Source organism: Aspergillus fumigatus, chromosome 3 (genome assembly GCF_000002655.1).
Source record: "Aspergillus fumigatus Af293 chromosome 3, whole genome shotgun sequence".
Taxonomy (NCBI): Eukaryota; Fungi; Ascomycota; class Eurotiomycetes; order Eurotiales; family Aspergillaceae; genus Aspergillus; species Aspergillus fumigatus.
Window position 1 is genome coordinate 426777 of NC_007196.1, and position 20259 is coordinate 447035.

General features: G+C 51.9%; 11 protein-coding genes across 11 annotated transcripts; 4 read left to right on the plus strand and 7 right to left on the minus strand.

The window, feature by feature from the left end:
- Positions 1–52: 52 nt before the first annotated feature.
- Positions 53–3688, minus strand: AFUA_3G01700 (putative MFS alpha-glucoside transporter). The gene is made up of 6 exons (XM_743398.2): positions 2050–3688; positions 1693–1992; positions 1219–1644; positions 699–1164; positions 475–645; positions 53–423 (listed from the first exon to the last, which is right to left on the minus strand). Exons 1-6 carry the CDS (start codon positions 2263–2265, stop codon positions 350–352), a joined length of 1653 nt encoding a protein of 550 aa, XP_748491.1. The 5' UTR covers positions 2266–3688; the 3' UTR covers positions 53–349.
- Positions 3689–3712: 24 nt separating this feature from the next.
- On the minus strand, positions 3713–5048 carry AFUA_3G01710 (TPR domain protein; the record flags this gene model as incomplete). Its single annotated transcript, XM_743399.1, has 2 exons — positions 3713–4483; positions 4506–5048. 2 exons carry the CDS (start codon positions 5046–5048, stop codon positions 3713–3715), a joined length of 1314 nt encoding a protein of 437 aa, XP_748492.1.
- A 1649-nt stretch (positions 5049–6697) lies between these two features.
- AFUA_3G01720 (uncharacterized protein) lies at positions 6698–7478 on the plus strand (the record flags this gene model as incomplete). The annotated part of the gene is made up of 2 exons (XM_743400.1): positions 6698–6763; positions 7383–7478. The coding sequence occupies 2 exons, from the start codon at positions 6698–6700 to the stop codon at positions 7476–7478; spliced, it is 162 nt and encodes a 53-aa protein (XP_748493.1).
- Positions 7479–7570: 92 nt separating this feature from the next.
- Positions 7571–7872, minus strand: AFUA_3G01730 (uncharacterized protein; the record flags this gene model as incomplete). Its single annotated transcript, XM_743401.1, has 2 exons — positions 7571–7623; positions 7749–7872. The coding sequence occupies 2 exons, from the start codon at positions 7870–7872 to the stop codon at positions 7571–7573; spliced, it is 177 nt and encodes a 58-aa protein (XP_748494.1).
- Positions 7873–8717: 845 nt separating this feature from the next.
- AFUA_3G01740 (uncharacterized protein) lies at positions 8718–10122 on the minus strand (the record flags this gene model as incomplete). The annotated part of the gene is made up of 2 exons (XM_077804282.1): positions 8718–8757; positions 9356–10122. The coding sequence occupies 2 exons, from the start codon at positions 10120–10122 to the stop codon at positions 8718–8720; spliced, it is 807 nt and encodes a 268-aa protein (XP_077660439.1).
- Positions 10123–10507: 385 nt separating this feature from the next.
- Positions 10508–12148, plus strand: gprL (G protein coupled receptor family protein). The gene is made up of 6 exons (XM_743403.2): positions 10508–10567; positions 10588–10740; positions 10795–10996; positions 11046–11561; positions 11608–11769; positions 11959–12148. Exons 1-6 carry the CDS (start codon positions 10509–10511, stop codon positions 12019–12021), a joined length of 1155 nt encoding a protein of 384 aa, XP_748496.1. The 5' UTR covers position 10508; the 3' UTR covers positions 12022–12148.
- A 202-nt stretch (positions 12149–12350) lies between these two features.
- AFUA_3G01760 (alpha/beta hydrolase family protein) lies at positions 12351–13787 on the minus strand. Its single transcript, XM_743404.2, has one exon. The coding sequence runs from the start codon at positions 13750–13752 to the stop codon at positions 12502–12504; it is 1251 nt and encodes a 416-aa protein (XP_748497.1). The 5' UTR covers positions 13753–13787; the 3' UTR covers positions 12351–12501.
- A 150-nt stretch (positions 13788–13937) lies between these two features.
- On the minus strand, positions 13938–14583 carry AFUA_3G01770 (uncharacterized protein; the record flags this gene model as incomplete). Its single annotated transcript, XM_743405.1, has 2 exons — positions 13938–14398; positions 14529–14583. 2 exons carry the CDS (start codon positions 14581–14583, stop codon positions 13938–13940), a joined length of 516 nt encoding a protein of 171 aa, XP_748498.1.
- Positions 14584–15350: 767 nt separating this feature from the next.
- On the plus strand, positions 15351–16942 carry AFUA_3G01780 (NAD(P)-dependent alcohol dehydrogenase). Its single transcript, XM_743406.2, has 2 exons — positions 15351–15734; positions 15787–16942. Exons 1-2 carry the CDS (start codon positions 15515–15517, stop codon positions 16731–16733), a joined length of 1167 nt encoding a protein of 388 aa, XP_748499.1. The 5' UTR covers positions 15351–15514; the 3' UTR covers positions 16734–16942.
- Positions 16943–17246: 304 nt separating this feature from the next.
- AFUA_3G01790 (isoflavone reductase family protein) lies at positions 17247–18206 on the plus strand (the record flags this gene model as incomplete). Its single annotated transcript, XM_743407.1, has 1 exon — positions 17247–18206. The coding sequence occupies one exon, from the start codon at positions 17247–17249 to the stop codon at positions 18204–18206; it is 960 nt and encodes a 319-aa protein (XP_748500.1).
- A 149-nt stretch (positions 18207–18355) lies between these two features.
- On the minus strand, positions 18356–19648 carry AFUA_3G01800 (intradiol ring-cleavage dioxygenase; the record flags this gene model as incomplete). Its single annotated transcript, XM_743408.1, has 3 exons — positions 18356–18986; positions 19035–19359; positions 19405–19648. 3 exons carry the CDS (start codon positions 19646–19648, stop codon positions 18356–18358), a joined length of 1200 nt encoding a protein of 399 aa, XP_748501.1.
- Positions 19649–20259: the final 611 nt, after the last annotated feature.

Here is a 20259-nt window from a genome sequence, read left to right on the forward strand (position 1 = left end):
TTGCTTACTATGACCGTTCCTAGCCTACTCACTAGTCTTGCTGATCAACAAAACCAGGTATATAGTAAGATTGAGACATTGACTAACCGTAATCCGGCCATACATAGCTTGTATTATGTATCACCGCAGACTGTGTCGCATCTGCAGCTTGCCTGCGTCAGGATGCACACCAGGACCTGGATGCAGTCAAAGTAGTGATCCAGACAGAATTTTGTCTTCCCGCGATGCGACAAGGAATGGAATCTTGGAAGGACCACAGATACTATCGCACAGCTTCCTAACATTCTTGAAGAGCTATACCTACCAGAGACGCGCTCTACCACAACATGGCAGCTCAAGGAATAGCTATTTAAGCAATATGCTCCGCCGTTCCCATATTTCCCTCCTCCTCCTTTGATATGTACTCCCGCTGATGGGCAAACTCTGTCCACTATGTTAGAATAGAAGACCCGGAGTAGACGAGGAGCAACTTACGATCAACCTTGGTATGCTTGAACTTTCTTGCATGGACGTGGTGGTGGAAGAGCAAGTCAATCTCTCCGAAAGTGCGGTCCTTCGTCTCAGGAAGGCGGAACCAACACCAGACGTTGCAGAGAAGGTTGGTGCCCGCATAGAACAGACCTGTTTTGGCTCCCCAGTTCCATGCTACGACGTCCACGGTCAGCGATTTCGGTACACTAAAGAGTGGTGCAACTCACAAGAAGCAGCAATCATCCGCGGCGTAAGCGAGTTACTGAAAATACCCGTCAGGTTGTACACAAATCTCCCAATCACAATAGTCTTATATCTCAATCGCCCCGAAGGCGTTTCTGCAACGATGGGGTAGCAGACCGGTCCGACGGTAATCATATTGCAGAGAGTGCAAATCACCAGGAGGATGCCGATGGCCAGCTGTGCGCCCTTGTTGCCCTCTGCGAAGCCAAGACCGCCAATGATCACCATACAAGCAAACATGAACGACAACCCGCTCATGTAGATGGTTGCGCGTCCGAAGTGCGGGAAGAGAAGCCAGCAGATGACGCCGCCGACGATGTAGCATGCGGAAAGGGAGATGTTGACATCGAAGGCTTGCAGCTCCGTAAACCCAGCCGCTTCGAGAAAAACGACCGAGTACCCGAGGATGGCATTGCCGCTGAGGGTTTGAGCCGCCCAGACGACGCAATTCTAGTAGACTGGTTAGCACTAGGCGCCGTTGGACATAGTAATGAGAGAATGTACAATTTCCGTTCGCCGCAGGTTCGTCCCCTTGAAGCATTCCAGGAAACTTGCATTTTCCGTCTCCGCTTGCTCCAGCTTGGTGGTATGCTGGATGTACGCCAGCGTCGCCTCGACCTCTCGCTCTTTGTCCGGTGTGTCCTGTCGCAGGCGTCTCAAGCTCTTTCTCGCCAGGTCGACCTTGCCCCGTCGGACGGCATTCCAAGGCGACTCAGGAGCCAGGTACGCTCCGATAAACAGGGGGATCGGCCAGACCCACTGCAAAACAAACGGTAGCCGCCAGCCTAGATCTCCGTCGATGCCAGCGACGGCACGAACCACACCGGACGACAGGAGGATACCAGCACCCCAGCACATGCAGACATAGGCTGTGACGTACGGCCGTAGGACCGTGGGGACGACTTCGGAAGCATACGTAGTCGAGAGGGTCTATTCAAGGAGTTAATACTATGCATGCAACAGAGCAGAAAGACGGACCTGGAAAACTCCCCACGAGACGCCACACATCGCCTCACCCCAGGCCAGGATCGGCAACGACGGCGCAAAAACCGGGATGAAAATCATAAGCGCCATCCAGGCCATGAAGAACATCATTGTTGGTCGACAGCCGAACCGGTCCTGAGAGTAAGCGTTGAGGAGTAACCCGGTCAGCTGTCCTACCATGGACGAGTTTGACAATCCCGACTGCCATGCTGCTGTGATAACCTTTTTACCTGCTTTGTCTGAGAACTCGCCGAATCGTTCGATGAATTGGGATTGGCCGTAGAAAGAGGTGATCTGTCAAACTTTACTTTTAGTTATGACTCTCTCCCTCGTCAGGAGAGAAGTACTGACAATGACCAGGTCATATCCTTCCATAATCAAACTGGTCGAGAGGAACATGGCCCAGAAGACGGCCTTTTTGTACTTTGACAGAGCTTGTCTCACGGTCAGTAAGCGATCAGCAGCATCACTCTCCTGCGCATAACGGATGAGCTCGACCACATCGGGGTTGCCAGGGTTGAAGTTCTTCAGCTCGTTCTCGGACGGGACGACCGTCTCGTTGCCCATGATGGCGGTTTCTGAGTGCGATAATCACCGATAAGATTAATAGTTCCAGTGAGTGGAGATAAGAGCTCTAGTGTGCTTGACGATCTGGGGAAACGGGGCGTTATAAAGGCGATGGGATGTTGATCGAATCCCCGCCGGAAGCAAGAAGAGGAGAAGGCCCACGATGGCCTTGTAAGGTTTCTCTCCACCTCCCCCGGAATCTCATGAGGGTGCAAATGGCACGATCTGTGCCACGGATATGATGGTTTAACAACTTCTAATGTATTAATAAAAAACGGGGTTTCCCGCTGAATTCTCTCTGCCTTCTTGTTCCCCTTCCAGAAGCCATGGATGGGCCGACCCCGGATTGTGCGGGGAGGATTCCGGGGGTGGAGCCCCGAACGAACCCCACTGATATTGTACCATTGAATAGAACCGATAGAAGTCTTATCTGGTCAAATTCCGGTAGACATGAAAGCAGAGAAGCCGATCCTGTTTCCCGGCAGGCAACGCTGAGCTCGTGGATAGCACAGGCAGGAAGAAATAAGAGCTGAGCGAAAAGACCGACGGCACGCATCACCAGGCCGGAATACGGAAAAGTCCCGGCGGATGCTCAGGTGGTCAAGGCAGCCGATTTGCCAGTCTTTGTGAACGGGCATAAGCGTGGGATACTGCCGGGACCGGGATCTGATCATCTGGAAGCTATTGGTTGGATGGTGTGTCCTAGGGAATAAAGACGAATACCGCCATTCTGACCACCTTAACTGTTTTCAGAGTCCAAGGCAGTCATGGCGCTCAAATGGCGATAGACCCCATGGCCCAACGGCTCTTGTTTGATATTCCCACGCTAGTTGTCAATGCAGGTTCCTTACTCGGGGCAGTGTCACTGCGGTCATTGGACAAAGAAAAACAAGCAAGTATCTACTCGTCACATCGCTATCAACCAACGATCTGCAAGGTACCATACCGTTGCATCTCATTGTTGACAACGGTGAGCGAATGTCCTAATGCTCGCTGAACCCAGAGGGGCAATTTTCGGACTCTATGGAATCCATACGGCGATGCCATATCAAATCCAGACAGCTTTGTTGATAATCGAGCACGGCGGTGATCCATCCTGGTTCATCCGCTGACCCTTTAAGTACCTGTCGAGTTCTCCAAAGAACAGAAGTCATCAGAGTTAACAGTCATCCATAGTCAACACTCATCCGGATTGCACAACCAAGGTTGGCAATAACGTCCTTCGCTATTGTGAAACGGAGAAGCAGCACATGGGGGGAGATGAATGGCATTACTACTGCAGGAAGAACGGGGCGACCGATAGCATGGCGTGGTGAAGGGAGCTTACGATGAGATGGCTGAGATTGTGCAATTGTATATAAGGACCAATTGCAGGAATAGGAGATCTAACATGCTGATCGGAGGATATAGTATCAAGACAGGAGCTGTACGCAATGCCTCCAGTGAGCTAGTCCCGAGTGTCTTCAACGTCTTTTAGTCTGTACCATCCGGCTTCGCATGACCTGCGGACAGAGTGATCTGGTGGGCAGACCGTCTTGGCCGCCGCAAATGCAGTGTCGAACGTGTCCCGCGCAGCCCGCAAGTCTCCCTGGCGTTCATAAAGCATTCCAAGAGTACACATACTCCACAGCGTCGAGGGGTCATCGGCACCCAACACCTTCCGCTTCACATCGACCAGAGAAATGTTCAGTTCTGTTGCCTCACCGCACTTTTCCTGCCATACCAGCACATCCACCAGGTCCGCCATGCTAGCGATTGTCCTGGAATGTTCAGGACCTAGTACCCTGACTCGTCCCTGATACGCCTGTCGTTTCAGGTCATCTGCCTCGGCGAATGCACCGCGCTTCTCTAGTACCTGGGCCAAATTACTGCACGTTGATAGGGTATTGGGATGATCGGGTCCCAGGACCAAACGTGATCCCTCGAGGACCTCTCGGTGGATTTCCTCGGCGGAGTAATGGTGGCCGCAACTCTGTAGCACGCCTGCCAGGTTGTTCAATGACGTGAGCGTGTTGGGATCTACAGTATCTAGGGAATGCTTATCCTTCCAGTGTTTTCGAGTCTCGACTGCTCGCTTGGCGATTTCGACGGTAGCATCCGTGCGACCATGGTCCAGCATGAGTATTGCAAAACTGCTCATACACTGTAGCAGGTCTGGACTATTTCCTCCCATCAGTGCCAGCTGTCGACCGGCGGTCTCTCTGACCAGTGATTCCGCCTGCTTTACCCAAGAAACGTACACTATCCATGGTTTCCGGATGCGTGACTCCCAGCAGCTCCTCGCGGAGCGCCAGTCCATGTCGAAATAGGTCTTCTGCCTCCTCGTAGTCACGTTGAGCCTTCATCACTCGCGCCAGATTCGTCATGCTGCTAATGCTGGAACTGTGTTCTTCGCCGTAATGCGCAACATACGCCCTCACGGCTTGTTCATGCATCCGACGCGCAGCGTCATACTTCCTTTGTTTCTGTAAAAGTAACCCGAAGTCATTGAGGACTCGCAAGGTAACAAGGTCCTCGCCGCCGAGGACCTCGTCAGCTGTTTGCAGGATGTTTTCGTAAAATATTGCAGCTTCATCGTCGCGGTCCTGCTGCTTTAGGATCCCTGCCAATGTAGTGGCTGTGGTCAATGTTTCGCGATGGCCATCCCCAAGAAGCTGTTTTTGCCCGTCCAGGGCACGCCGTGCGGTTTCCTCGGCTTGCACCAAATGTTCTCTCTCCCAGAATGACTCTGCTGCACGGCTGAGGTCTTTCAGACTATCTTCTTGGTTTGCTGCTGCGAACATGGTGGAAGCCTTTTTCTGGGAGTCGACGTTTTGAAAATTTGATCAGCGATGGAGGGGGAAGATCTTCATTTTCAAAGAATTCTCCCTCGTATTCTTGGACTTGGCATCTGCCAATGCTTTTCAGGCACGATCCACGAAGATCAACACATTTCGCACAAGAATTCTTACGACTATGATATTGATCAGAACTGTCTTGGATTAGTGGAGATTCAAGGACTTTTGGTGACGCGCCAGAAATGTATGGCCGGACATCTGCCCTCATCCGCCTGTCCGCACAGATGTATGTAAATGTATATATACAATTTCTATCGACCTTGGACACTGTATTTTAGGAAGAGAAACAGGCTCAGGTATGCAGTACGCTTTTACACAGTTACACCCAAGCACACCGAAAGGAAATGATATCCACTAAACATCATTCTATCCACCCAGCAGTGGATTTTCTGATATCCACAGCTACGAGCACATTCCCATGTACATAACAAGAGCTTCCACATCCCAACCAATGGCCTATTCAATAGATGGGCAAACTCTTCCTTGATCCCGTTGATCCGCTTCAGGGTTCGAGCACGATCTGCATATAGCAGTCTAGAGGCTCTGGCCCTTTTTCCGCTTTCATTTGCTGCTGTCGGCGCGCCTAGAATCCCAGCCCTCGGGCAAAACGCCTGCACCGACATGCTGCGATATCGCCACGGGGACCTGCATCTTGATGCCATTAGGTAGGCGAGAAGCTCGTAATATGTTTCGCATCTGCCGTGCCTTACTCCTAGTCAGTAGGATTTAGTCAGGCTTGCCGCCCGGTAACGTCCCAGACACTGTAGTCGCTGGGAGTCAGACTATCGACTGACCGGCCGCCCTTGATGATCGCAACTCTCGCGTTCTGGTCCACGTTTAGGGTGCCCATCCGCCACAGGTTACTGTAGAAGTGGAAGCCAGCAAGGAAGGAGATATAAACATTGCGTAGAACAATGTAAGCACGTCCACGCGTCATCCATGTTCCATTTGTACGGGGCAAATTTTGATGAAGTTGGCGCGTCTACTGCCGTAGCTTGCTAGCAGGGTGATATTCACTTCTCAGTATTAATATTCGATATTCACTTCTCATTTTTCATGTCTACTCCTATATTACACCAGTCCAACACATCAATAGTTTATATCTGGGTTGGATGTTTCCTGCTTCATCCACGTCCTATCTATTTTGAGACATCCCTTCATAAGATCAAGACACTCTAGACAAAAGCACTATGGCTGCACAGTGACCCGACCCGGTTGATCCAGGAACTACCGTATGTTGCCAATTCAGACTAGAACTTGATTTCTGATAACTGATCAACATTAGAACGTGGAAGTCCCTGCAATCGCTTCCGAGATACGCCGGCTGCACTTGCACAGTAACGAACGCGAGGCCAATGGAGTCTGGAACTTCATCTTAAACTGGGTTTTTGGACCCCGTTAATGAGTTCATTACCCAGCTCCAGGCAATGCACACTTATACCGGAGGGCCCAGGGGCTTTTCAGACTTCTATACCCTCGCAGTGGCAGGAAGAACACGACGTTCCTTTCTCATCACGCAGTGTAAGAATCCAGATGGCGAAGGCAACCTATCGGTTTGAGCAGACTGAAAAGCCCAGCTCCGGAGATACCTCAGCATGGAACATTTGAACTGCCGCGGCCCTCAGCGCCCCGCCTATGGAATCCTCGCCATTGGAAGAAGGGTGCGATTCTTCTAGTATCATCGGGCCATAGACGATATCAGGGGTTGGCGCCCGAGCCGCCCAATTCCCGACCACAGAGGTGATAGAAATTTCTACTATTTTGAGTGAGATGCTGCCCAGGTTTAAATGGCCCTAAGAGACAAACTTACACACCACTGACGGCTTTGTGGATAGTCTGTCGAAGCGTGGAAATAACAATCATCCATATCTTCACGAACAGCCATGTCTGGCAAGGCTTCCTCGCATACCCACGCTGCATGCTGTTCTCAATGGCTGATGGCTGTCATTAGATAGAATCAAGAGTGCTTACATATCTTCCATCCCTCCGAAAAAGGTAATTAGCAGCTCAATGGTTGGGTTCAGTCAGGGCTCCCTGCCCCGTCAACGGAGAGAGCGTCTCACATCACAAGGTCCCTGAAGAAGACGATGAAAAGTGAAGGATAATCTGGGATACCTGAATCCCTAGGCACAAGGTACCAATTCCTTCATCCATATCATTGGGAATCATTACATCTGACCTCATCTAGGATACGCTGTAAATGGCACCGCAGTCCCAGATGTGGACTTTGACATATCGGTCCAAGTACTCCTGATGCAATTGCGTAGGAGAACCGATGAGGTTATGCAGCCGGTTGTCCGGGAGGAGTTTGCGAGTAAGACGATGATCACTGTTGCGCATCGCCTGAGAACTATTCTGGTGGTGATTTGGTGGTAGTCCTCGACAAGGGGCGTATTCTAAAGGCAGGCCACCCCGGGGAAATGTTTGCGAGTCGAAGCCAATTCTGGAAATTATGTAGTGCTTAAGCATCACCATTGATCGCGGGTGATATATGGAGCCATTGAGATGATAATCCATTTGTCTGATACATTTATCCTCTTTCCAATCATCGCATGATATAGGACTTTCTGTACCCAGCACAAACCGATATCCCACAAACTTGATACCATAATTCCAAGGCGTTTTAAGTCATCGGCAGGAACGAACCCTCCTCACCGATAGGAATGGCGGCATCCTTGTGAATATATCGATCCTCCCAGGACATCACGAGCGAACGTCTACAGCGCAGAGCGGGACCAAATATCATCTTATCCTTTCTGGTTTCCATCATTATAGGTTCAATGAAGCGCGGAATCTAAGTCGGAAGCGTTACGACCAAACTATGGTGACAGACACTCCGTAGAATGCATGAGTTCACGAAATGCGACAACGACTTCTTTATTTCTTTTCCCTAAAGAGGCACAAGTGGAGCATTCCACGCAGACAAGGGATGATCTGCAACCTGGATCCGAATTCGGGGAACAACAGGGTGCAAACCCCGAAGCATGACGCATTCGAAGTGGTGGAGACGGACATGTAATCGACGCATCATCACCCTATAATATCCCCGTATGGAGGGACAAGAAGTCCAGACCTCATCTCTCTCTCGCTAGAGTAACATAGTTTATCACTACTACCTCCTCTGTGTCTATTTGCTATCATTCAGGAACATATTCCCTGATGAACGACTTGCATTGGTCTATCAACAGACAGTGGATTGTACGGGACTAGCCGAGAAAACTCAACCAGCATTCCGCTGATCCGGACAGCCGTCTGACAATGGATGACAATGGATCTGCAATAGTACAGTAATTCTACAAGGATGACAAGTGTACAAGACTTGAGCCAGCTTGTATGTCTCCCGTCAGAAAGGCCAAGCTATCTGAGCTATCCGAAGCTGAAGCCTTCCAGAGATCGGCCTATCGGTGGTGACTCGCCGATTCATGTTCTGCAGTGTGGCGCAACCCAGCCAGTGTCGATAGGCCATGACGACGCTGAGTTCAGGGTACCAATACAGCAAGCAGCTGAGTCAGCATCAGCAGTAACGTAATCGGTAAGCGAGCGGATCACGCAACCGAGCGGATCACCATACCATAGAATTTGGCCGCGGCCGAAATTGGAGGCTATTTTGAACCCCTAAAACATGATTTTATTACTAAATCTAGTTATTCTTGCGCTGCGGACATTGCAATCGCCTATGGCCTAGAATATGGCAGTCACTGCAGCGTGGGGGTGCCCGTTGAGGGCGTTGTTCTGTATCTACTACCTGCTCTGGAGGGATAGTTAGGATAGCTTCAGCAGCCTGATCCCTGCGTTGAATGATCTCCTGCCCTTCCTGGATAGATAATCCCACTGCAGTTTCTATCTGCCGCCTAGATCGCTTCTGCTTTTGAAGGTGCTTTTCATGTGCAGCACGTAGATCATGATTTTCCTTTGCAAGAAGGGCAGCGTTATTCATTGCCATCTCACACCCCTTGATAATCTGACCTAGCACAGCCTTTGTAGGGGTAGGAGGGCTGTATGTACGCTCCCTAAGTAGCTTCTTAAGCGTAGTTTCCTGCTTCTTCAGCTGCTTGAGATTGTAAGGTGTTTTTGGGACAGAATTAGTTGATCAGCTGCCTGGTGGTGTAGGTGTTCTAAGCTGGATATTAAGCTGACTGAGCACCTGATCTGGATTTAGTGGTATTAATCCAGTTGCTGAAAAGCCACTTTTAATATTATCTGCTGAAAAGATTGCCGTATAAGCTTGTGGATAGGCCTCAAGGAAATCAAACTTGTCAATATGGTTGAAACCAAGCCGCATCTTATCCTCAATCAAGCGGCCATACGCACGCTTAAGAGGAGAGAAACAGCCAACATCTAGAGGCTGGAGGAGATGTGATGAATGTGCAGGCATGCAGATTGGAATAATATCATTCTCAGTGCAGATTTGATCAAACTGTGGTGTTAGATGGCTCCCATGGCCATTAAGAATTAATAGTCGATATCTACCAGTTGTACGACTGGTAGTAGCAGGAATAAAGACTTTTTGAAGCCATCGTAATCCAATCTGATCAGTCGTCCATCCATTCTCACTGACCTCGATCCGCCAGTCTGCTGGTAAGGCTGTATCTTGATACCAGCCCTCAATATGGACCTTTCCCTTGAAGATAATGCATGGTGGAAGCACCCAGCCAGTAGAGTTAATACACTCTATAGAGGTAACCCATTCGCGGTTCCCTGGCTGGATAAGGAAGGGCTGACTAAGCATCTCAGCTCTTGTAACTACCTTAGCAGTAGCTACTAAGCCCATTGCAAAGCCAGTTTCATCAAAGTTGTAGATATCTTCCAGTGTAATCCCATGCTGCATTATTGTGATCTGGACACGATTGAACCATTCCAGGATAATCTTTGGGTCTTCACATTTAGCACGCTGGTGGTTATAGCGCCTAGAGAATCGGGTTTTGATCTCATCATGCCGATTAATGAAGTTATATACCCATTTCTCTCCAACAGTCTGGGTAGGAGTTGAACCACGCTGCGCAAGCAGGATATTCGCCATTTCTCGTACATGGGACGGTCGGGGAGCCGCTCCACGTTGATCCATAGATAGAATCCATCTAATAAGTGAATCCTCTTCATTCTGAGTCATTTTATGGCCATTTGCGCGTAATTCAGCTCGAAAAGTATGCCCCTTTAGGCGCCGCTGGAGGGTAGTATAAGGCACATTATAGACACGCGCAGCTTCACGAATATTGAGAATTTCCTTATTTTTCAAAGCTAATACTGCAAGTAGGACCCTTCCCTCCTGCTCAACTGAATTTTTTGAGTTTATACGCGCTTTTGGTGGCATAGTGGCTGGCTGAGCACTGCAGCTTTTGAAATAGAAGTCAAAACGCGTTTGGTGATCCGCTCGGTTGCGTGATCCGCTCGCTTACCGATTACGTTATGTGCTGTCGACCATCGAGCGTGTATGTTCGTGCGTGTCTGTGGTTGCCTCGGGTGTCGTGATTGCCACCTTTATCAGCTCTTCGGCATTTCGCAAACCGATCAATCGCTTGATCTTCTATGCCTCGTGGGGCAATCTCTTGTCAAACTCGGCCACTCTCATTGCCGAGTCCAGTCTGCATGGTCGTACCCAAGGCGCGCTGTGCCAGTTCCAGGGGTTCATGATTCAGTGGTCAGTCAATACCCGTGGTAATGCCAGTTTCGTTTACTGATCCTGGTCTGTAAGGTTCTTGCCAGCCGATTCCCTGTGGGCACTCGCCATGGCTTCCAATGTGTACCTGGCAATCTTCAAGCATTACGATACCAGGCGTCTAGGGATGCTCGAGTGGAAGTATCTGCTCTTCTGTTATGGAGTGCCATTTATTCCTGCGTTTGTGTATCTCTTTCTCAGCTCTGAGTCAAGGGGCAAGGTGTACGGGGAGTCTGTGGTGAGTCTCGTGGCAGTAGTGCGTAAGGGCCGATATTGATCATGATTAGTTATGGTGCTGGGTCTCGTTGCGGTGGGATTTTCTCCAGATCGCTGTATTCTATGGACCAGTCTGGTTCATTGTCTTGCTCATTCTCGCCATCTACATCCGTGTTGGCGTGACCATCCGGCGACAACGACGCGAACTGCGAAAGACGGCCTGGCCGGTCTCCGAGTATGCCACAGACATCACCGTGTTGGGAGACGTTGACCTCCACAGAACAGCCCGGTCAGTGCCACTTGGTAGCTTGCAGCGGCTCACAAACAGAGAGCGGAGTCCGGCTTCTACTGCTGCTTCATCCCATCGAATTATTTCTCGCGAGGTCCGGTCTCCTCAAAATGATGACGGTCCCCAAAATGCCCGTCCTAGTATTGCAGACTCTCTTTCCTCCAATATCTCTCCGACCTCGACTACACTCAGTCGCTACAACTACGACCTCGGCCAGTCCGAGACCTCCACTACCCCGGCGTCGGCAGCGTATTACAAATATGCCGTTCTCTTCTTTGCGGCGTTGATTGTTACATGGGTACATGCTTCCCTCTCATTCTTTACAATCTATTGACAGGATGTAGGTCCCTTCCTCCGCCAACCGGGTCTATGCGCTTGCCGCCTCGAACCACTATATCTTCGGCTTGAGCTGCGCCTCAAGCTTTGCTCTACCGCTGCAGGGATTCTGGAATAGTCTTATCTACATTACTGTGTCTTGGAAGGCCATTGGGACCTGGTTTCGACAGGTTGGGGCTCGGGCGCGGCGCACCTCTAGTATCACCTTTCGACCTTTCCAACATCCCTTGCGTCGTTGAGTCGGGTTTGACTAGGCTGTCGGTCACATTGTTCTGTATGTCTGTCTGGCATGGTCTCTAGATGCGAACTGACCGCCGGATCACTTTTTTTTTCTCATACAGAAGATAAAGCATGTCTAGAGTACAGGTAGATATAGGCATGAGGTACATACTAGAAACCGCATCTCTTATATTAGTAGTTGAGAGGATTACGTGTACTTTACCACGGACTTCACCTGACAGTACTCGATTAGCCATAGGCATTGCGATACTTAGCTGAGCCCTGCCAACACAAGTCATCCCCAGGCTTCACGATTATACAATCCTCGACAGCCAGTGCCCGGGCATTCTCGACAAATGCTGTCTCGGCCAGCTTTTTTACATTACACGCGCGGTCATGCTGGAGGCAAGGACGCTACAGGCTATCTCCGGCAGCGGCTGCATTTGCTGAATTCTGTTTTTTTCGTCGGACTGACTAGAAACTAGGTGCCGTCTGTTGTGATCTGCGTTCGCTAAGAGATAGGAAACAAACATTAAAGGTGGTTGAAAGGACTTTCGGCGCTGGATGTATTGATATTCGCGGCTAGACAGGCTATCCCGGGTACTGTTAATAGCAGCAGACGGGAATATCCTTAACTTATTATAGATGTATCGAAATTCATTTGGGTCGTCTACCTCTGCCCTCTACGAAGAGGTACATCTCTTTATAAAATCAATCATGGCCTGCCTGCCTGCCGCTTTGATCGGTATCTCTGTGTGCATGGCCCCGGAGACATCCAGTCGGTCCACATTCAGTCCAAGTTTCTTGCCCTCTTGCTCCAGCTCCGCGGCCGCATATACCGGGATGACTTCGTCCTTCTCCGCGGAAAGTAGCAGAATCGGCGGAACCGCATGCTCATGCTCTCTCGGATCACGATCTTGATCCCGCCACCGCGCCATCCGCTCCAGGGCTACCGCACTGCTCCAATTGTTCCAGAGAAACGGCCACAGGTACCGATACGGCAGCCACTTTTGCGGATACAGACTGATCAACATGTCCTTGGTGCTGGACATCGGTGCTTCAAGAATCATCCCGGCAATAGGGACCGCCGGGGGACCGCGCGTTGTTGGCTGCCGGGTCAGGTACGTCGCCGCCGCAGAGCTCGCAATCGCCGTACCCAGACTATGACCCCAGAGCACCATCTGCACATCCGCATCAGGCGAAGAGCCGTACGTCTCCGCAACCCACTGCAGAAACGCGACCGCATCGAGCTCGATCCCTATCTGGCTCGCCCGACCAGAGGACTTCCAGTACCCGCGATACGACAGGGCGACGACGATGTAGTCCACGTCCCCAGTTGGCGAGTGGATAGCCCGCAGGAACTGCGACAGCAGCGGCAAACGCATGGGTGTCGAACCGCCGTTTCCCTGGAAGTAGCAGATCACCACTAGCTTCTTCCGTGCCGGCTCATGTGCCTGCGCCTGGGCACGCGGCTTCTGGGCCACGCTGCGAGCGGGAGCTGGCATCCGCCCTTCGCATACGGCCAGCTTTGTCCCGTCCAAACTTCGGATGCGTCTTTCTTCCCAGTGGACGGACCTCGACTCGCCTGCGTAGTCGGATATCTGCTCCGAGCGGGCGAACGGCGGGAGCCATGAGATATACAAGAGCTTGTCCTGCATGACGACGATCCAGAAGCATTTCCATGTCCAGAGACCCAGGAGCAGACTGACAAAAATTACAGGCGGGATCAGGACAGGTGGAATGGCGGATGTAAATACACCACGACTCTGTGCTGGGGCGAGCTGTGGTCTTCTGCGTGATGTGTTGCGGGTGGAGTAAAGTGACCGAGATCCCAGGGGATGGTACGAGGGCCTGACTGTTCCGATGGGACTAAACCCCGGCAGGCTGCGCTGAACGCGCCTAAGAGCCCATTTTGCCAGCATCAATTGCCGCATCCAACATTTTGGAAATAATGGGGCAATTCGGGCGCGTCGGAGGTGATGATGATGGATGAAAAGTCATGTGATTGATGACTCATTGCTTACTCATGCCCTTGGATCTCCGCCTTATTGGTAAGGCATGAAGACTGGGATTCGCATTGATGCATCCAGGTCATGCTACAGATGCTCTGATGAATGATTCAGGAACAAAGCTTTAAATAGTTGGGTGCTTTATGTGCATTTGCAGCCAGATGTTTTCTTTGCTTGAGAGTCTTGCATGAAGACCATGACCCCAAAGCCGTGGCGATGAGGCCAAGAATACCAACGACAATACCGACAATTTCTCCTACTTTTAGTTTGCTTCCATCACCTTCAACAGTCTTGTCTCCTTCTCTAGTTACCAAGTCAGTGGTCGGTGAGGTTGTCGTTGTCGATAGGGTTGCCGATGGCACTGACTGCCTTGTAGACTCGGTCGTCCAATCCGACGCCTTCTCACTTGTGGACGTCGCAGCAGTCGCCTGAGATGTCGAGACTAAAGCATACACAACGGTCAACCTCGTCCTTACATTAGTCCAAGGACCGCCGGCCGCAGACGTCGTCCCCCAGACGCCAGCACCGTGCATGACATTCACCGTTACGGCCGCAGAGGCGATCGGCGTACCTGATGAAGTCGTCCCGGTCGTCTGCGTGGTGGACGTCGCCCTCGTATAACCATTACTCGTGCAATACTCGGCGTATATGCTGACGGCGCTGGAAACATCGAAGGCATGTGAGCCACAGTTGTCACTCACGCATCTGCGGAGGAACGAGTCGGCGGTTTGCTGAAGATCCAAGCGACAGATGCATTCGTTCCCGATGGGATCAACTTCGCAGCCGATCCGGTCTGCGAGGAGGCGCCCCAATAGAAGCAGTGCTTCGCGCAGGGACGTTGAGACGCGTAGTCTGTGGATTTGGTGCGGGTAGCTGTTGTTCCGTCTGCCGCGTTGATGTAAAGGCAGCAGGAGAGGAGAAGTAGGATGCTTGTCTTGGGAGTTGTAGGGACCTTTTGCAATTATTATCGCGATTGACCGGCCCTGCTGGCCGCTTGGAAGAAGCCCCTGGACCTGAAGACCTGCCCCGTTTCAGTGAGTCGCCGCTCATACTAAAAACTGTACGGCTGATTGCGTGGCCCCGCGTGGTCCACTCCTGCATAATTTATGATACCCCTGGCTGGTGAATGGGCTGCAATGGTTGGCTAACCTTGACCATAAAGGTACTGATATCAGGGCCTGGGCGGATCAAGACTGTCTCTGATATGTCGAAATACGGAGTGATCTGCTGTTTGCCGGGTTCAAGTCTCGGCAGATCGTATGCTCCTTTGGCCAAGAACCATGGCGATACGTAGGGTGATGACTTCGACTAGCCTGATAGGTCCCGTTGCTTTATCCCAGTTAGAAATGGCCAACAGCCTCGTTGGAGTTTGAGGTTAAATTGAGCTGGACCTGACCTATATCGACAGATGAAGGCCAATACTTCATCCGATGTGGTTCAATATCATTGCAAGCTGCCTTGAAATAAGATCCAGTATTATTAACTCGTCTTTCACCATATATGTGATAAATCATAATCATACCCCGGCATGGGACGCTGTGGATCCCATTTGATCATCGTCGGCAGTCGGAGTCGGGATGGGGTTGGGGGCGGGGATCTCCACCCTCCATCAATATCTGGGGTATAAGTAGAGGGATAACTCCAGGAAAGAGACGAGACTCTTCATCTTAATCACCGTCAAGCCAAAATGACAAGCAATCAGCCCCCACTCCGCAAACGAGGGATCGTCTCCTACGGTTCCTACAAGACAGGAGGATGGAAGCTGAAGGACCTCACTCTCCGTCCTTTGAAAGAAAAAGAACTGCTAATTGAGATCGTCGCATCGGGGATATGCCAGACAGACCTGCATTTCGCAGGCGCAGAGAGCGGATTCGGCGTGCACTATCCGCGGATCATGGGCCATGAAGGTATACCATACCACCTCTCCTGACGCAAGCACACCAGCTAAGTGAACCACAGGCGCCGGATATGTCCGAGAAGTTGGCTCTGGGGTGCAGGTCGCCCAAATCGGTGACCCAGTCATCCTCTCCTTCTCCGCGTGCAGGGCCTGCGAGTCATGCGAGACCGGCCACCCCGCGCATTGTGCTAATTTCAACCCGATAAACTTCGAGGTGGAGCCTGATAACCTTGTCTTCAGCGAGGAGGCATCCACCGCAACGGAACCGAGCATCTACGGACGATTCTTCGGTCAGTCGAGTTTCGCGAGTTACTCGATTGTCCGCGAAGACTCAGTAGTTAATGTTCGTGGGGTCGTTGACACCAGGTCCGAGCTCCAGTTGCTGTCACCTCTTGGCTGCGGAATCCAGACCGGGAGCGGCGCGATTCTGAACGCAGCAAAGGCGACGCCGAAGGATCGGGTGGCTGTCTTGGGGCTTGGAGGCGTCGGATTGAGTGCGGTGATGGGTGCGAAGATCGCTGGCTGTGCGCAGATCATCGGTATAGAGAGACATGCTTCTCGTCTGGAGCTGGCGAAGCAACTGGGTGCCACGCATGTCGTGCAGGTTGATACGACGGCAGATCCGCAGAGTGTATCGGATGCCGTTTTGGCGGCGACGAACAACCTGGGGGTGAACATCGTGCTGGACACGACTGGTGTGCCGGCGCTGATTGCCCAAGGTGTCCGAATGGCTTCATTCAAAGGCAAGGTTCTGCAGGTCGGAACGGCGCCGGAGACGGGGTCGTTGACCATTCCGATTCATGAGTTCATGGTAGCAGGGAAACAGTACATGGGTGTGGTGGAGGGAGACGTAAACCCCAAGGACTATGTACCTAAGATGGTCAAATGGGTACGAGAAGGAAGCCTGCCTCTACAGAAGATTGTCAAATTCTACAAGGCGGAGGACTTTGAGCAGGCGATCCGTGATATGCAGTCTGGCGAGACGATCAAGCCGGTCATTGTGTGGTAGCAACTTACAGGGTGATAATCTCTCCAGATGGACAATAAAATAGCTACATAGCCAACGTAGCCGACATACCATACAAAAACACTTGAAAACTCCTCAAGGAGCTCTGATCAAGACCCAATCTAGGCTTTTTTCGTAGATTATGTAGCTGCTTTCGGCACTTGAACTCGGCATGTACAGTGCTGCCTCTGCCGTGACATCAATTCGTAAGACAAGCAAAGCCATTCCCCGCAGACGGATGCATTCCGTCGAAGCCAAGCATTCTTGGTAATCTGATCAGCTGTTTGCTGTGTTTGAGTCAGTAGCAAAAAAGGCACAATTGAGACGTCTCATTGGATTACGTCTATTTGCGCTGTTTGGTGTGTTTGAAATATGCGGGATAGTGCTCTATCCTGACGTCAGCCAGCATCTCATGGCATCCCCACGACGGTATAAGACATGAGGACTGCAACGTGGATGCTGTTACCAAGAAAACTCATCTAATCTATCCGGAAGTTCTGGAAAACAGGTCGACTCATGCCTTCAACGCCCCCCCTTACCTCCCGCCCCGTGGTAGCCATCGCAGGCGCCACAGGACACCTAGGCAAGCACGTCGCCGCCGCCTTCCTGTCTCCCCCGTTTAACGCCTACTTCTCGGAAATAATCTTCTTATCCAGACATGACAACCCACCCGTCCCTTCAGTGCCGGAGAGTTCTGGCGGCGGCGCCGTGGTGACAGTCCGCAAGTACGACGAGGACAACCTCCCCGCGGCCCTGGAGGGCGTCGACGTGCTCGTCAATACAATCGGCGCATCCGGCCACGAGTTCAAGGAGAAGCTCCTCCGTGCGTTCCCCTCAACGGGGGTCCAGGTCTACTTTCCCTCCGAGTTCGGAGTGGACCACTACGTTCATGATTTCCCGCATGGGGAATGGGATCAGAAGAAGAGGCATTTTGAACTTGCGGGCCAGCTCATCCCGCAGGTGAAGGTGTGCAGGGTATTCTGTGGGTTGTTTCTGGAGGATAGTATCGGGCCGTGGTTTGGGTTTGATACCGTGCGAGGAAGGTATGGGAGTGTGGGGAGTGCGAAATCGCTGGTGTCATTTACTGGATTGGAGGATGTAGGGAAGACGGTAGCGTCCTTGGCGGCGATGCCATTGATGAGTATTCCGGAGGTGGTGCACATTGCAGGCGATACGCGGTCGATCGAGGAGATTGCGAAAGTCATGGAGGGTGCAGGGGCCGGGCCGATTGAGATCACGGAAGTTGATCTGATGAAGTACAAGGAGGAAACGACCGGGAAGGTCTCGAATGACCCGGCCAGCTATCTGCGTTTCCTGATGGGGGAGAATAAAATCAATCATACCGCGTCCGGGCTGGAGAGTGATAATGACTTGATCAATCTCCAGCAGAAGACCTGGAAGTGGAAGACTATGAAGGATCTAGCGAAGTCGACCAACGGAAGGCCGTGGAAGGACTTTCCCTGGCCTCCTAAGTAGTCATACTTGATGATTCGGTTTGCAAGTGCGTCGGGTCAGTGAAAGCACCATGTTCAATTCCTATCTCTAGCCTACAACGAATTATACATATACCGATTTGTCCATGCGGTCTGCCCCCGGGACTCGTACCCAAGCCCATCTAATGTGATTTATGCGCTGGAAGAAGGGCTGGCGCCAGAGGGTATTGCACCAGAGGGCATCGCACCAGAAGGAGCAACCCCCGAAGGCATGGTGCCATTCATATCTCCCCCAGAGCCACCAAAGGCCGAGCTGGCGCTGTTCTGGTGTCCACCGTCTTCCTGATAGTACGCAGCAATGCTGTAGTACGAGTTGTCAGTGTAGTCGGCCGAGGCATTAATGCCGATTTGGATCCACGCGAAGAGGCCATCCTCTAATCCCTCGCCCAGGTAGAGATACTCCGGGAAGGGATCATACTCATCCGACGCCTGCAGAACACTCCACATGTCGTCGGCGTTGGTGGTGATGGCCTGCGTGTTGGTGTTGTAAGGGGAGGTATCCTCGACCGCAGAGCGAAGGACCTCGTTCCAGAAGAGTTGGCCGATGTGGGCAATGCTGCCGGTGCCGACTTCCAGGGTGCCATTGGCGTTCATCGTGGCGTTGAGATGCGTGAGGAGGTGAGTGTGGGTGGCGCGTCCCTCGTAGTGGCCGGGGAAGATGGTGTCGAAGGTAACCACCCCGTCGTCGTCGGTCTGCTGGATACCGCGCAGGTAGGTGGAATCCCAGCCGTCAGCGGCGTAGTTGCCGGATGTAGAGATGCCACTGTCAGGTCAGCAGGGTCCGTTCTCGGGATAAGCGACGAGGTCATACCTGTAGACACCGGTGGCATTGGCGTTCCAGATATCCACCACTGCGCCCTTTACCGGCCGGCAGGTGTTGACGTCGATGTACTGCACCTCAAGGGTGAGGTCGACACCGTCACAGTACTTCTCCTCTTTGACGTTCTGGCGCAGAATCTCTCCCCAGACGTAGTATGGGCCGTCGGTAATGGTAGGGGCTAGGATGGCACTAGTGTTGCCGCCAAAAATCCGTGATTCCGGCGTGTTGGCGGAGTAGTCAAGGACATCGGTCTTGTTGTGGTTGATGGCTTCCCACTTCTCGAGGGCAGCCAAGTCACGCCGCCACTTGTGAGCATCTTAACCGTCAGCTGGGAGCACGACGAAGCGTAGAGGTCGCTTACTAGTTGTGATGCCCTTGTTCTGGCGGAGCTGGCGGGCAGTGCGGGCACGACGAGCAACATTGCGCTGGTTCAACTGCTGTGCCTCAGTGGTGCTCGCACAAGCATCCAGGGCACGCTTGGCTGCAACGGCATATGCATCGCGAGCACGAATCTCCCGCTTCAGGGCGTGAGCATCGTGGACTTCACCGGGGTGAGCGGCGGCAAGAGTGGCAGCCGCGACGAGGAAAAACTTGGAAAAGTGCATCTTCTTTTGCTATCGGACTGTAGACTCGGAAGGGACGCTTGTGTGTCCTCTCATACTGGCATAACAATGGCCAGCCTTTTATACCCCTTTGATTGCTGGCGCCCTGAACATGATGGCCCTAGCCGCGTCATCATCTCCAGCCTCAATGAGCGCCGGGGAACGCAACGGAGGCACACAATGCCGACGGCGCACAACTTAGCCCTGAAGAAACGTAATCCGGTTCAGCGATTGATTCACGATGTTTGGTGTTAGCTTGGCTTGGTCAAGCCGCACTGAAGAGACGCAATGTCAGGTCTTGGCGCCACGTATACTTCGTAAGCCAAATTGAATGCATATGATTCGCAGTGCCTGTTCCGAGGAATATCCTCCTGCACCATTTCCTTTGTTGACTCCAAATACTTGACGGCCAGCGGAGAAGTATCTGTCTCAGGGGCTGCTTTATCTCAATATGATGCCAACTTGCCAAACGCATTGTGACAACAGGTGGTGCGGCTGCGGATCGCTCATTACAACTATATTTAGTCGGTAGCCTACGTGGCAATCGCACGATTCAGTGAAAAACATGTTTTTGAAGGACCATTGCCGTGACATTCTGGTTATCCTCATGGCTC

Bases quoted from the DNA above. Each gene is read 5' to 3' on its own strand.
- AFUA_3G01700 (XM_743398.2), bottom strand. From the start codon at position 2,265: ATGGGCAACGAGACGGTCGTCCCGTCCGAGAACGAGCTGAAGAACTTC. The intron at 1,645-1,692 runs GTCCGTCTTTCT...CTCCTTGAATAG, and splicing joins TCTCGTGGGGAGTTTTCCAG to ACCCTCTCGACTACGTATGC. The intron at 1,165-1,218 runs GTACATTCTCTC...CCAGTCTACTAG, and splicing joins ACCTGCGGCGAACGGAAATT to AATTGCGTCGTCTGGGCGGC.
- gprL (XM_743403.2), top strand. From the start codon at position 10,509: ATGTGCTGTCGACCATCGAGCGTGTATGTTCGTGCGTGTCTGTGGTTG. The intron at 10,741-10,794 runs GTCAGTCAATAC...CTGGTCTGTAAG, and splicing joins CAGGGGTTCATGATTCAGTG to GTTCTTGCCAGCCGATTCCC. The intron at 11,562-11,607 runs GTACATGCTTCC...GACAGGATGTAG, and splicing joins CGGCGTTGATTGTTACATGG to GTCCCTTCCTCCGCCAACCG.
- AFUA_3G01780 (XM_743406.2), top strand. From the start codon at position 15,515: ATGACAAGCAATCAGCCCCCACTCCGCAAACGAGGGATCGTCTCCTAC. The intron at 15,735-15,786 runs GTATACCATACC...AGTGAACCACAG, and splicing joins GCGGATCATGGGCCATGAAG to GCGCCGGATATGTCCGAGAA.
- AFUA_3G01760 (XM_743404.2), bottom strand. From the start codon at position 13,752: ATGCGGCAATTGATGCTGGCAAAATGGGCTCTTAGGCGCGTTCAGCGC.